General features: G+C 36.2%; 1 protein-coding gene across 2 annotated transcripts in view; it reads left to right on the plus strand.

Annotated features, from left to right (window-relative positions):
- Window positions 1-16,168, plus strand: part of LOC117435369 (POU domain, class 6, transcription factor 2-like) — a 170,160-nt gene extending 153,992 nt beyond the window's left edge. For both annotated transcript variants that reach the window (XM_059018734.1, XM_059018735.1), the window contains exon 10: window positions 5,010-16,168. In XM_059018734.1, the coding sequence (XP_058874717.1) occupies window positions 5,010-5,523 (514 nt within the window). In that variant the 3' untranslated portion in view covers window positions 5,524-16,168. The remainder of the gene's footprint in view (window positions 1-5,009) is intronic.
- Window positions 16,169-16,543: the final 375 nt, after the last annotated feature.

Below are 16,543 nucleotides of genomic sequence, written 5' to 3' on the forward strand. Positions count from 1 at the left end.
CCTGCAGTTTATGATTGGGGTTATAAATGATACCAGTGTGTGGTATGGAGTTTGCAGCTTACATTTGCGCAATGATTTCCCATAAAATGCATTGATTGTTGTGAAATACAGAAAGGCACTGTTGGATTCCTCGACTTGCTTACTCTTCCCCACTGTTTTGTTTTACAAGCATCTACACTTTCAAAAATGGTCCTAACCTTTGTATTCTGTACCAAGAGAGGCTGTGCTGTGTTCAAATTGTTCTCTTTAAATGCTTGTTAGATTCCATTAAAGACAACTTGGCTCCTAATTCAGACAGAAGGCAGACACAAGTCTGAAGCATTTCAACTATGTATTTAATGTTAAAGATGTCAAAAATATAGTACATTTATTTATCCACTAGCTGCTAAATTACAAAACTTTAATATTCGAAAAAAGAATAGACAATCTTTAAATACAATAAATGGATGTTGGACCTGCCAATAGATGAAAAACATGATGTAGCACCAAAACAATTTTTTCTGATCATATTTTTAACAATTTTATTTTACTGTAAACAGAAAGCATTTCGATTACGCGAAGCACTGAAGCTTGCTGTTTTTTTAATATTATTGTCACACTTTAGCTTTAGAACCCCTTGTTTTTTCCTTCATAATTTTAATGATCTGATCTTTTTAAACAAGTTATCATTTGGGTCACTCTTGTAAACAAGATTGGTGTTTGTAATATAATGCTAAATCAAACCTAATTTTTATAGTTACACCACTACATTTAAATTGAGCCTTGAAGAAATGGACACTTACAAAGACTCTCATCAAGCAGCTTCTTGAAGGATCCCAGGGGTCAGCTTCAACATTACAGGGGAGTTGGATCCAGACCCTCACAATTCTCTGTGTAAAAAAGTGCCTCCTATTTTCTGTTCTGAATGCCCCTTTATCTAATCTCCATTTGTGACCCCTGGTCCTTGTTTCTTTTTTCAGGTCGAAAAAGTCCCTTGGGTCGACATTGTCAATACCTTTTAGAATTTTGAATGCTTGAATCAGATCACCGCGTAGTCTTCTTTGTTCAAGACTGAATAGATTCCATTCTTTCCATTCTTTTAGCCTGTCTGTATATGACATGCCTTTTAAACCCGGGATAATTCTGGTCGCTCTTCTTTGCACTCTTTCTAGAGCAGCAATATCCTTTTTGTAACAAGGTGACCAGAACTGAACACAATATTCTAGATGAGGTCTTACTAATGCATTGTAAAGTTTTAACATTACTTCCCCTTGATTTAAATTCAACACTTCTCACAATATATCTGAGCATCTTGTTGGCCTTTTTTTATAGCTTCCCCACATTGTTTAGATGAAGACATTTCTGAGTCAAAATAGACTCCTAGGTCTTTTTCATAGATTACTTCTTCAATTTCGGTATCTCCCATATGATATTTATAATGGACATTTTTATTGCCTGCGTGCAGTACCTTACACTTTTCTCTATTAAATGTCATTTGCCATGTGTCTGCCCAGTTCTGAATGCTGTCTAGATCATTTTGAATGACCTTTGCTGCTGCAACAGTGTTTGCCACTCCTCCTATTTTTGTGTTGTGTGCAAATTTAACAAGTTGGCTTACTATACCAGAATCTAAATCATTAATGTAGATTAGGAACAGCAGAGGACCTAATACTGATCCCTGTGGTACTCCACTAGTTACCTCGCTCCATTTTGAGGTTTCTCCTCTAATCAGTACTTTCTGTTTTCTACATGTTAACCACTCCCTAATCCATGTGCATGCATTTCCTTGAATTCCTACTGCGTTCAGTTTGAGAATTAATCTTTCATGCGGGACTTTGTCAGAAGCTTTCTGGAAATCTAAATAAACCAATGCAACATCGACAATGGATAACTGCAAAGCATGAAAAAGGTTAAGCAGATTAGTTAGACACAATCTCACTTTTCTAAAACCATGCTGATTGTTTCCCAGGATACTGTTACTATATAGGTAATTTCCATTTTGGATCTTATTATAGTTTCCATAAGTTTACATATAATAGAAATAAGGCTTATTGGTCTGTAGTTACCTGGTTTGGTTTTGTCTCCCTTTTTGTAGATCAGTATTACGTTTGCAATTCTCCGTTGGTACAACCCCTGTGTTAAGAGACTGTTGCATGATCTTGGTTAGCGGCTTGTAAATAACTTCTTTCATTTATTTGAGTACTATTGGGAGGATCTCATCCGGACCAGGGGATTTGTTTATTTTAAGAGCTCCTAGTCCCTTTAACACTTCTGCCTCTGTTATACTAAAGTTATTTAAAACTGGACAGGAACAGGTTGACATGTGGGGCATGTTGCCTGTATCCTCTTTTGTAAAAACTTGTGAAAAGTAATCATTTAATATATTTGCTATTTTTTTCTCTTCATCTATGATTTTACCATTTGTATCTCTTAGACATTTTACCTCCTCTTTGAATGTTCTCTTGCTGTTATAATATTGGAAAAACTTTTTGAAATTGGTTTCAGCCCCCTTAGCAATGCTCATTTCTAGCTCTTTCTTGGCCTTTATAACTTCCTTTTTGACTTGTGTTTGCAGTTCCGAGTACTCTTTCTTTGTACTTTGTTCTTTGTCCATTTTACACGCTCTGTAAAGTGCCTTTTTTCTCTGAGTATTTTTTTTAATTGATCTATTAAACCATTTGGGCCATTTTGTTTTAGATTTAGATTTCTCTACTTTTGGGATGTAATTGTTTTGCACCTCTAGTACTACATTTAAAAAAAAAAACAGCCATTATTTTTCCATGGATGTTTTCTCTATTTTACTCCAATCTACTTTGTTAGTCTCTGTTTCATTCCTTTATAGTTTGCCTTCCTAAAATTGTAAACCTTAGCTTTACTCATTACTTTTGGGGTTTTAAAAAGCATTTCAAATGAGACCATGTTGTGGTCTGGGTTTGCCAATGGTTCTCTGACCACTGTTTTAGTTATTCAGTCTTTGTTATTTGAAAAGACTAAATCAAGGCATGCCTCCCCTCTAGTTGGTGTCTTGACAAATTGCGTTACGAAGCAGTCACAGGTGGGGGATGCTGCTGCTGTACCCTTGAGCAAGGTACTTTACCTAGATTGCACCAGTAAAAACCCAACTGTATAAATGGGTAATTGTATGTAAAAAATAATGTGATATCTTGTAACAATTGTAAGTCGCCCTGGATAAGGGCGCCTGCTAAGAAATAAATAATAATAATTTCAATTTCTTCTGTCATGCTCCCTACTGGGTTTTCCCATTTTATATGGGGGAAGTTAAAATCCCCCAATTAATATGGCTTCTCCTTTGCTGCACACATTTCTAATGTCATTGTATAACAGATTATTTTACTCGGTGCCTGAATGTGACGGTCTATAGCAGGGGTGCCCAATCCTGGTCCTGGAGGGCCGATGCCCTCCTGGTTTTTGTTCCAACTGTACACTAAATTGCTTAATTGGACCAATTAAGCTTCTAATAAGTGCTTTATTGGTCCAATTAAGTAATTTAGGGGACAGTTGGAACAAAAGCCAGGAGGAAACTGGCCCTCCAGGACCAGGATTGGGCACCCCTAGTCTATAGCATGCCCCTATTATTATGCCCTTTGAATTTTTGTCCATTATTCTGACCCATATTGATTCTGCGTTGTTTTTTCCTTCCATTTTAAACAGCTGGGCTTCTAGACTATTTTTGATGTATAGCGCTACCCCTCTGCCTCTCTTGTCCTGCCTGTCTTCCCTATAAAGTGTATACCCACTAATATTACATTCGTCTCCATCACTCTCGGATAACCAAGTTTCTGTAACACCTATCACATCGTAGTTACTTGTTAGTGCAGTAGCTTCAAGTTCTAACATTTTGTTTCTGAGACTTCTAGCATTTAGATAAATACATTTAATGGCTATCTTACCTGAGTTGTTGCCCTTGTTTTGATGTAGTCTCCCTTCTATTTTTTGTTGATTTCTCCCCCCTTAAAAGAAATGTTTTCCTTCAATTATTTTTATTATTTTACTATTCGTATGTCAGTCAACATGTCTTATAGAAATAGTGCTCAGCAGGTTATTGTCATAATATAAAATCATATTGTACCCATGTTCCTGTGTTTCAGTGCACGGTTCTAACTGCTGAGTTGGAAAACTGTTTTTATTCAAGACAGCTTATGAATTATTCTGAATTGTTTTATAAGATAAAGTATGCCTTGTGGTGGCATGCAGACCGAACTTTGGGGCTTTGCAGGGTCCATGGGGTTGTCTATTGGGTGGTATAGTTAAGAGGCTACCTGTATCTTTATAAGAAAATGACAATGATATTTATGAAATGTGTCACTAAATAACTATGGGTTGATTATCAATGTTCTTTTTTTATCAATACAAAGGAATTTTGTGACCTTTATACAAATTTGAAACCAGGAACAGCAAGTGGTCTTTCTTATTTTGGTTCATTGATTGTTCATATCAAATCTTGTATAGCAGAATGGTCTATAAGTGATTGATCCAAGTATTTTAAATTGGTTATTTTTTATTTTGATTGGAGTAATGTTAAAGTTGTGTTGTATAAATGCAGCAAGCAACTCCTTTCTGTTCCTGGGTTCTCTTTAAATATCTCTGCCAGCCAATCAAGGGGGTTTCCTTAGAATACATGTTCTGCCTGTTAGTTGGGAGGCGGGCAGGCACCTGGTTGTTACTAATTTATTACCATCCACGAAATGAGTATATACTCCCGTTTTCAAACCTTACTGCCTCAGTTATCACCAAACCTACTGATTCTGAACCCCAACAAATGGAAGCTTCTGCTTTTTTATATATTAAAACCCAGAAGCCCTCAGCTTCTGTTCAGAATCAAAATGACACACAGTGTATCTGAAGCTTACAAATCCGATTCCTGACGCCCAGGTATTTATGAATGAATTTGCTTACTACTTACTCCCACTGGCAGCTTCTAAGGAAACCCTTTAATTTACCAAGGCAGGCAGGAAGTCCCAACCTGACAGAGCATCAGAGTAAGACTCTTCTTTCTCAATTTTCCCCAGACACACCATCCTGAGAAGCCACTTTTTCCTACCACAGGAAGCCCAAGAGAACACTATAGCTAGCAGTCTGACAGCCAAACTGAACCCTGGCCTTTTATATCCTGCCAGGTTCGAGAAGCTGGACATCACCCCTAAAAGCGCCCAGAAGATAAAGCCCGTTCTTGAGCGATGGATGGCTGAGGCAGAAGCCCGCCACCGCTCCGGAATGCAGAACCTCACCGAATTTATCGGCAGCGAGCCTTCTAAAAAGCGCAAGAGGCGGACATCGTTCACCCCGCAAGCTCTGGAGATTTTAAATTCCCACTTTGAGAAGAATACACACCCCTCGGGGCAGGAAATGACGGAAATAGCGGAAAAACTGAACTACGACCGAGAAGTGGTCCGTGTCTGGTTTTGCAACAAGAGGCAGGCGCTGAAAAACACCGTAAAGCGTTTGAAACAACATGAGCCAGGATCAGTGGTGTCAATGGAGCCTTTGACAGACTCTTTGGAAGAGCATTCTTTAAACAATTGAAAACAAAAATAAAACAAAGGTTCCCACCAAACTATAGAAAACACTTACTAGTAAATAAAGCCTGAAAACTGTGGACAGTAGGATTCATCACAGTCCACATGTTCTCCCTATTTTTAAACAAAAACAGAACAGCGCTTAGTGTGTCGTAGTGAAGTAGTTGAAGCCAGTCTTTTAATGGACCTAAACCAAACCAAATAAAAAAAGAGTACTGTTTCTGTGAAAATGTAAAAACATGTTTGAAAACATTCTGTTTTAAAGAGAATTCTTAGAAGCCTGGAGCTTGAACTGGGACTGAATCTGTTCAGGTACCAAATACTGAAATTCAGTATGAAAGAAACAAACTACTTACCAAAGTCTGAAATGTTGCATTGAAACTAGATTGTTGCTAATTTTTGGAGTGTAAATTGTGTTATAACTTTTTACATTTGTACTGGTAGAAAATCAAAGAACTATTTTTATTTTTTTTTGTTTAGTTGATTTCTTGTCAACACATCACTTGTCACCTCTGGGTAACACAATTGTTACAGTTTTTTTGATGTCTTGATATATAATATATGAAAAAAATCCATCTTGTTGGTGCATAATGCCATGCAACACACTAATGAAATTGTAATCTTAATCTCGTTGTTGTTAATCTACTTCTTTTCAATATGCTGTTATTCTTTGAATTTGTAAAAAGTGTACAGCTATTTATTAATTTTTATAAGAGCTTCTAATAAGAAACAAAGAACCCAGTTGGCAGTCAGAGCATAACAGCTGTCAAGAAAAAAACACTACTTCAAAACATGGAGAGTTGACATCAAGTCAGCTGGTCCTTGAGACTGTGCTTTATACTGTAAGATGCACCATTGGTGTTAAGGCTGCGTGCAGAGTGATTTTATTTTGTTGCCAAAGCCTGATAGCCAAAGAATTTCTGCAGGATTCTGGTCCAGAGGAATGCAGAAAAGATGAAGATCACGTCTGAGCCTGAACTACTTCAAGGACTTTTTAATTTTGTACTGTCGATTTGTTAATTATTCCTTTTTTATTTATTGGTATTCCTTCTGTGTAAATACTAGATTGCTAAGTGTGTGGACTTTAATAATTGGTTTCATACAAAAAGAAGTCACTAGAAAAAGCAAAAAATATATAATTCTTAAGATTCATTCTAAAATAACACATGTGATGCCACATGTGGGACCGTAGTAAGTTGTTTAGTTAATGCTCTAGCCTTTTACCTCCCGAGGCTTGGGTTTGAATCAGACTTTAGGGCACAAGTCCACTGAGTTTGGTGGACTCAATTTACCCTCATTGGCTAATATTTTACAACACAAAAAACACACAGATCAGCCCTAGGCATCAATAGAGAGATCAATGATTAGATGTGTATGGAGACTGAGCTGTTCCTTCGCACCTAAGAGGGGGTTCCTCGAAAGGCAATGTTGGTGAGCTCACAGTACCACTGCTTAGCTTTCCCTGCTCTAATGATAAATAAGAGTAGTTTGATCTCCAGTGCTGTCAAAGGGGGGCAAGGCCACACACAATTTGTTTTTTTTTTAATATGACTGTCTAAATATGTCTTATTGTATACATGTCATTGGTACTTGTTAAGGGTTCAGTATTTTGTGAATATTCAATGAGAAAAAACTTGGGGGCTACAGCCCAGGGCCTCAGATTTTGAGGGGCCCCAAAAAATTTATAATACAATATCTAAAAAAATGAATAAGTAGTATGTGACTGTATGGATCGGAACAACACGTCTGTTTCACCAAGCCGTATTGCTTTGGAGGAGCAGGGACTGCCTGATCATATGACTTGACCTGCGATCAAGTCACGTGCCACTTTTATCAGGTGTGCTGCGACGCGAACGTGACGCAGATCAGAACTAGTAAATGTCTGCGGCACCTAGGAAGTATGAGAGCGACGCTGAAAAGCAGAAACACAATAACTACAGTCGCGGGGAAGATATGTTAAACAAAACACCAACGCTGACACGCTATTTTAATACAATACCAACAAATGTATGTGAAGGTACCAGTACTTCAGCAAATACATTGGAGAGAAAACAACAGGAAGAAATGACCTAGGTTTATATGGATTACACTGGGGCAATCTCCATGGAAAAATAAAAATAAGTCTTGCCTATTTCTTACTGTATTTTGGTAGTAGTTTCGGGTTGTGTGTGTTTCCATGTAGTTTTCTTTTAGACTGAGCCATTCTCGTTCCAAATGCAAATACACTAATTCATATTAAAATATGGGAGGCTATGTTTGTGACTGAATTCCAATTTGGCCTTGCGCAACTTAATGATATCGTACAGCTTTCTTAAACTGGATTTCCATGAAGTTTTTAGGTTGTCTTAAAACACAGCCTGCCTCATTTGGTCCCCAAAAAAACAATAAATAACTAAATAATAATAATACAAAAATATGTCGTTCCTCTGTATGCAGCTCTGCTGATTCTGCTGACACAAATAATAATAATAAAAAAAAACATTACATGAGAAAGCGCTGTGTACTATCCTGGTATTATTTGCTAAACATTTTTACTACAATCCTATTATACACGTACATATTCGTAAGAGTTAAGGACAACACATTTCCAGGTAACTGCCAGTAATGAACGCTGTAGCCAATGCTCATATTCAAAACTGGCGCTAATTCAAACATCGATTCAGGTAAAATATGGATCAGCTAAGACTGAATAATTTGACATTCATGTTAATCGAGTGTGGTGGTAGTAAAACAGTAAAGGGAAGCAAATGAATGTGCAAAGAGGGGCCCCCATTAAACTTAATCCAGCCCTGCCTGTAAGTAAGGAGTAAACCAATCTTCTAGTCCATGTTTTAGACATTCTCCAGCCCATTTTGATTATAAACTTATAAATATCCTTCAAAAATGTATTTATACTGGATAAATGAGGCCTGTTGTTTTTTTTTGTTTTTTTTTTTTAATTCAGTGCTTTTTTCAAACTCTTCTAATGTACTAGCAATGTCCTTAAGAATCCATAATGTCTCTAATAAAATACTAGTATACTATTTGGATTTTCCTTTAGGGGAACTTAAGTACAAAACTTTACTTGTTAGAAAGGCATGGTGTGCTTATTTTATTCATATATACCACTTACTATTCAAACATATGCTGACTTCTTTTTTTAGAAAGATATCCATTTTCTTTCTCAGTGCTTTTATAATTTTGAAGTTAGTCCATTTCAAGCCCATAAAATATATTGTAAAACACTGACAAATATTACTAAGAACAACGTTCCCTTTTCTGAGTGATGCAAAGAAATGTTTCCCTTCTCTGGGTGATGAAAAGAAATGCCACCTAAAGCACTGTAAACAAATATTTATTTACTGCTGCTTAAACAGTAAACTGCCAGAAACCACATTGATGGGTTGCTTTGTACAGCCATCTCAAATCTTCATAAGGTCGTCCATTCATTAATTTAGAAATCCAGTTATTTTCATCGGCTGTCTTTCAAAGTCAATAATTATTTATGGGGAAACTGAATAGTACATTTGTTGATAGTCTGATGCTTTTCAAGGAAGAAAAACAGCTTAAAACATAAAGGATTTTAGAAAAGTGAAATGTAATATTATCTGGGTTGATTACAATATAAGTTGTTCAAATATAATATGTCCTGTTTAGCTAGTGTATACTTCATAAAAAAAAAAAAGTTAGCACGTGTATGTTTGCTTAAGACATTTATATTTAAACAATGCTAAAGGAAGGGACCTACCTTTTTTCCTTTTGATAGTTATAAGTTTTAACAAGGGATGCGCACAACCCCAAAACTCAAAACAGTATCTTTAAATTGGGATTAACTAATTTTGTTAAATACATTTGTATGAACATATTTCTGTAGGGTTCATATAAAATGGGAAAACATAAATTCAGTGTCAACAGTGTATGTAATCCAATAAACCACTTTTTAAATCCAAGAAACTGGTATTAACACATACTTATAACTTTGTTATAACCTTCATATCTTGATTGAGCCTGATTCTGTTTCGCTTAATTTTTATCAAACAGACAAATAACATTAATTGCTCATCGCTGATCCTAATTGCATTTCATTCTGCAGTCGCCTAGTTTATCGTTGTGCTTTTGTTATTTTCACTCGTTTAACACAGTTATCTGACAGATTTTCTTTTCAGCATATAATACCCAGTACAGAGTGTACACTGATAGCAAGTCCATCATTTAAAATCACCTTGATTTGTAGCAAAGAAAAAAAAATTGGTAGTTTTTTTTTCTTTATTAGGATGCAGAGACAGCTTAGCAACTACTAATTAACATTTAAAGGGCGGTAGAGATTTGGAAAATAAAAAACGAAAAGTTCAAGCCCTACACATACTGTATTGTATCTAGGTGTTACAAAGATTAACACTTTGTTAAGAAAAAGGAAAACCCATTTCTTACCTCTTATTAGTATAAAAAATATTACCATGTTATCATGTTATGTCCCTTATCTTGTTGCTAGATTTCCAGACTTTTATTTATACAGGAAAATAAATTGTGTCCTGCCATCACGCTCCAGGTTGACTTGCAGCAGATATTAGGATCTCTCATGCCGAACCTCACTCTCACAGTCCAGGACTCTCTTCAGCTTGTTTCACAGACCCCGATTAGCACTGATCTTGGACTACATTACTTAAGGTAACACAGTCTATTAAACCATATATTTACGTGACGTCATGTGGGTCCTCATACCTGTTGCCCAGTCAGTGAATTTATATTGTAACAGCATGATAAACTGACCAGAATAAAACCCAATATTAAGTCTGGTGAGATTCCACAGCAAAACATTAAGGGACTTGTTGAGAATGTTGTGCTACAAAGCTAATGAGAGAGGAGAAAGCATATTAACTACCACACAATGATGTTTTCACTCCCCTTACTGTTTTATGGTGTTTGCATTCATTCTGAGTGGTTCTGGGTTGTGTTTCTCCAGTATTGAGTGATTTTCATTTTTGTCTAAATCTGACTTTACCTGATTTGAGCTTCTTTGAGCCTGTCTAAAGAATCTGAACAGCCTTCTTCACTCCATTCAAATCATGTGAAAAATCAGAGTTGAAAGGTCACATTGTGAACTGAATGAGGAAGACTGTCCAGTTCTAGCAGTTAGGATTCTCCAGACAATTTCAAAGCCAAGTAAAGTCCAATTTAGGGAAAAATGTATAATAACTGAATAGTGGAGAAAAAGAAACACTTGGAATGATTCCAAACACCATAAAATAGTTTAAAAGAAACAAATCTATCAAATTTGAACCTACTCTTTAGATGTCACTGTATATTACAGAAAATCTGAATTCCATCAAATGATCTCGAAGGGTCAAAGTGTAACAGAATATTAATTACAGAAATTGAATCCTAACACTGTATTGCTGTTGTGTGATATTGCTGTTGCTTACGCAAGAGCAATGCAAAAATGAATTAACATGCTGTTGAACCTTCAACATTTTTTTTTTGTTCAGCAAAAGCCTTTGCCCATTCCCTGTAGTAAAATATATCTTGATAAAGCCAAAATGAAGTGTCAGCAGTGAAAACCAATGCAATGTGTACCTTCCATTTACTTCAGTTATGTATCACATGCATCACCAAAAGCAAGTCCCATTGCAGTATTAGAGTCCTCAGCTTAGAGTTACTATCATTTACAAGTGTTATGGTTTTTATATAAATACATTATTTCCAAGAGTTATATCCTCTCACCACTTATGTGGTTTGAAGATAAAGCATGTGAATACCAGTTAGAAAATTGCAGTCAGCATTTTCTTAAACATTTTCTGACACAATTTGTTCTTTATAAAGTGTAAAAAAAAAAAAAAAAAAGAAAAAAAAACCTCTAGTTTGAAATGGAATTATAGAAAATGTTTTCCATAAAACCACTCAGAAAAAAAACTCTGTAAATTGTGACCCTGGTTGTCTCCTTTCTTCTCTGTTCTGTTTTTTGAAGTGTGGGGAAAGTATGCGCCTTTAAACAACACTTTTTTTATCATAGTAAATATTCTCTCGTAGTGACCATGCTTTTTATGCAGCTTTCTTCAAAATGGGTGCATTTTCAACTATGCTGTTTTTTTCTCCTTTTTGCTGCAATATATGGAAACAGATACACCTGTAGGGATTACATATGGAAGACAAGTAGAGGCTTAAGAAATAACAAGCTGTAACCAAAAAACTATTAAAAAATGCCTTTGCTTATCTTATCAATGCTGGACCAAAGCTCAATGTATTGTAGGTATATGCACATTGTACAGAGATATGGCTAAATGTCGCTGACAATCTTGCAATATTTAAACTGTAATTTAAAAATAAAAGAAAATCATAAAGATTTTACCTCAACACTCTACTTTTACCCAGTAAATAATGTCATCCAAAAAAGTATCTATCACATTGTTGAAAAGAGATGCGTGTACATCTGTACCATTTTGTAATATGCATTTTGTCATTTCTATTTTGAGCTTGTTATTGAATTGAGATTTTTGGTTCTCCTCACAAAGCTTTAATACATAAGTTATTTAAAACCTGTTTTCATGAAACTGTTCTAGTCTGTTGTTGTTTTCTTTAGCAACAGTCGAGGGAAGATTATTTTATTATTCTTTAAATAACTTATGAGTTAAAGCTTTGTGAATAGGGCCCTACATTATGTGTGGCACAAGGATCTTTTATGTCCAATGGTCGCCATGGTGACCCAGGAGCTGTTGGAGAGTTGTGCAGCTTTTCCATGCAGTGTGGAGTGTACTTATAGGCTGAACTGGCAGCACCGACGTTTGTCTAACCTTAGTGGGGTGCAAGGAAAAGGCTTTGTGACCTGAACAGATAAATAAAGACAACAAAACACACTTAAACACACAGACACACACACAAACTGGTTCTGAAATAAAACTCCTTGTTTTTACTCAAGACATTGAAACCAAAGCTGATTTAACTGCACAGGTTGCTTTAAGTTTTATAGACTGAAAACTGTACTTAATATCCAGAGCAATATCTGTATGGTCAGTAAAGCTGCACTTTGTGTATTTCTAAACAGCTTAAAATATGTCACTTTTCTTTGTACCATATAAAATAAACAACTGTTTGACATTAAAGGATTCTTTCTTTCTTACTTGAAAAAATTGCATACATAATTACTATCTTTATGAACAGAACAAAACAAATTACATGGTGGTGGCTGTGGGTCCTTAGTCCCACCTAGGGAGGGTCACTCAGATGTTCTTCAGCTTCACTGAAAACTGCATTGTAGAGTGTATCAGGTTTGACAGACAGCCAGGTGAGTCATTCAACTTACTGAATGTACAGTTCCATATATTTGGAAAAACTTATATCCAATTGTGATGAAACGTGGTTACAACATTATTTAGCGTACGTTACTGAGAGTATTCAATTCAGGAGATATATGGTGGTGTCTGTCTGCCTGTGCATTTGTCCATCTGTATGTCATACTTACATTTGTACATGTATCTTAAGAACACAAGAAGGATGGGTATACTAATATGCGTGTGTATTTAGGTGAACCCTTCAATTTGATTCTGTAAAGGTTGAGAGTAACAGCTATATTTGTAAAGCACAAGTGTGTCAATAAAGACAGGGTGCATTTGCTGTTGTTGGATGTTTTACAGAACCCTTTAAGGAGGGGATGGTCAGACACTGTGCACTGCTGGCACATGTTGGGTTAATTTACATTTACAAATATTGGATAACAACAGGGATTTTTAACAGAGCAAGAAATGCACTTAAATAATCTACACTTCATCTCATTTTATAGCAAGTCGTTTTATCATTATTACTAGTAAAGGAGCACAGGTCCTAAAGAGAATGCAGTACAGAAATTGCAGAAAAGCCGATGAAGAAAACAGTAATTCAATGGGTTAAAAATAAAGATCAAGGGGTGTTTGTGACATACTGACATTTCTGCTTGCATACACAAATTGACTGTGCAAAATCTCAATATAATATGACATTTATGGCTTTGTCAATAGAATGACAGTTTATTTAACAGTTTATGCCATTGGCATTCATTGTTACAGTTTACATGGATAAATTACTGAACCTGCTTCAACTGCATAAATTAGCATCTAATTAGTCAATTTGTAAGACAAAAGGACCCCTGTTATAGACACCAATTTATTAATCTACTACAGTGATGTTTTGATCCAAAATTACAGTGAAGTTGGTGTAGTGGTAGTAAAGAAAACGTACCTATAGAGTGTTCACAGGACAATAGTTTCTGCAAAAACACAAGGCTCACTTTGGCTTCAGTACATACAAAAAGGTTAAAAAAAAAAAAAAAAAAAGTGTGCATCTATTTGTTCTAAAACAGCAATTCTCACGGTAAGCTTTTTCTCGAAACTCATCAATTTCTATAATGTCAATAATTGTCCCTCATAATTAGGGGGTGTTTTCTAATCAGCCAGAATTGTATGTGTTGATAACATCATTATTATTTTGATCAGTTTGGCTGGAGTGGCTACACAGACATCTGGAGGTTTAGGACTGAATTGCAGGATAAAAAAAAAAAGTTATGAAAAACACGGCCCTAACTATAGCGTGAGGAATGTGTGTGATATGTGCGGCTGCGTCACACTCTCATGACAATGGAAAGATGATTTGGAGTGTCTAACATTGATAAATTGGGACAACTTTGTGTTGCAGATAATGAACTTTAGTTTAATAGATAGCTATAGTTCCCAGAAACACATCTTAGTAAAGATTTTGAAAACGTGTGCCCCTTTGTAATAGGGGTGTACTGTTACTGTGTGGGTATCCGCTGAGAGACGAGAGAGACACAGAGGGTTTATGTTTGAAAACGCCACTCAGGCGTCCAGGTTTTATTTGCAGACAGGCAGTTACAGTGATTGGTGGTACCAGCAACGGTATCCCTAGTCTGGAAGGACACACGTGTACATAATACAAAAACACAAAACAAAACACAGTGGGTAAAACAGCCAAAAAACAAAAGTTTGCCAGCCAGTGGCTCAGCAATGCTCCCACTAAAAGGAAGATGCCACTTCAGGAACCTTCTCCCTACCACACTAAATAAACTGGGGTGGGATTCAAATCCCCTAAACTAATCCCTATGCTCAGCACTCGGATCCCAGTTAACACACACGGTGATCACGAGTGGTTGCTTTGTTTGCTCACTCTGGTTGGTACAGGCAGTCATGAGGATTCCCAGCCAATTCACTTCCAGCTTGCTGAGAAAGAACAACAAAATGGAGAACCAAGAACAAAGCACTGGCTTTCCAGCCCCTTTTTAAAGGCAGGTGACCACGGTTAACTGATATTCAGTTGTCACCTGACCACTTGCTGCACATGACATTTTAATTAGGCAGGGAGGGAAGTCAAACCAAAAACACATTTTATTTTCAAGCCCTTGCAAAACAGTAATGGGATTCTTTAGAGTTGAATTAAATGGTAGAGGGATTATTATATTTAGTCCATTCATTATTACCATTGGTTCATAATACATTTAATTCTTAATCATGTCATTTCTTTTGGGATTTGTAATACAGAACAACTGATGATGTGTAATTTTTGACAATTTTCTGGTACTTGACTTAAAGAGTAAGTAGCGAGCTTCTGAAAAAACATGGCGTTATACGTCCCCACGTGTTGCTACAACTGTTCAAGTAACGTACCTGTCATTTATCTTTTCATTGTTAACATCCTGAAAACTTTTTTGCACTTATAACTTTAAAGTCTGTTTCAAATCTCTTTTCAAAATGGTCCCACTGAGGTTTGAGATCTGTCCTCTAACTCTAAGAATGTGTGTTTTTCAGTTACTTTCCAAAATGCTTGAGCATTTTGTTTTGTTTTTTATGTCAAAATATATATAGTAGTAACTCGACAGTAGTTGTACACTTCAGTTGTAACTTCTTTCCTTTGCTGTCTTCCACAACGAAATCTGGCACATTCTTCAGGGTTTTTTGTATGTAGGCATTTTTTTTACATTTCGCCACAATTTGCAATTCTGTTTTAAATCCTCTGTGTCTTAACTGTAATACAGCTTTAAATCCCGCAAACAAGCCTTCATGCCTGATTGTAATCTTGTTTTAAATCTCAAGCGGAATATCCAATAGTAAAATGAGTCTCTGTCCTTTTACATGTACTCCCAGATACTACCATAAGTGTAAACATGATATTGCACGGAAAGTATATGAGATACTGTGGCAGAGTGTCCCTCCCCTATGTATATGTGTGCACTATTTTGTTTGTTTTAATTGTATTATTATTACTATTATGATTTATTGTTTAAAAGATGACAGCAAAACGCTGTCTTTTGAAAATGGTTTTGTTATTATTTGGCAGCGTGGATGGGGAAGCCCATCCACACAAACCTCGTGCAGAAGGTGACCATCTCCCGAGTTAGTTCATTGATTAATTGTTGGTAATCGGGAGATGGTCACCTGTATAAAAGCCAACAGCTTTCTGCGCTCTGGGAAGTGTGTTTGTGAGTGGAGAACGGGTGTGAAGAGGAGGTAATAATATAGAAAGAAATAACAATTGCTAAGCGTGCTGGGGCTACACCAGCACCATACTTATTTGTTATAGTTTGTTTGGCCAACGTGCCATTTTGTTTTGTGTAGTTTGGTTTTGTTCAGCCTGTATGTTTTATTATTATTTAATAAACACACTAAGCGCTGTAGCGTCTCAGTTTTGCCCCACCATTCCTTGTTTTGGTTTTGTGTTTCTGGTCTGACGTCACCCCTGCAGCCATCCTATTCACAGATACACAATGAAATAAGTGTTGATTACTTGCAAATTAACATAAGTTAGCATAAAATAAAATAAAAACACAACTGCAATGTTTTTAAAAAAATGACCTGTTGTAAAAGTCATGTATATACACAAGAAGGCCACAGAAAGACAACACAAAAGTGTGGTACCTAACGGGGCAATTACCTGTGGCTTTTAGTTTTTATGCTGTCTGATTGTTTGTCTTTAAATTCTGCAAGTTACAATTCATCAGCAGTGATGAAGGGAGGAAGAGATGACAACTTGCATTGCCCTGGCTCTCTACGTCAGTTCTGTTGGAAGAC

This window comes from Acipenser ruthenus, chromosome 3, assembly GCF_902713425.1.
Source record: "Acipenser ruthenus chromosome 3, fAciRut3.2 maternal haplotype, whole genome shotgun sequence".
Classification (NCBI taxonomy): domain Eukaryota; kingdom Metazoa; phylum Chordata; class Actinopteri; order Acipenseriformes; family Acipenseridae; genus Acipenser; species Acipenser ruthenus.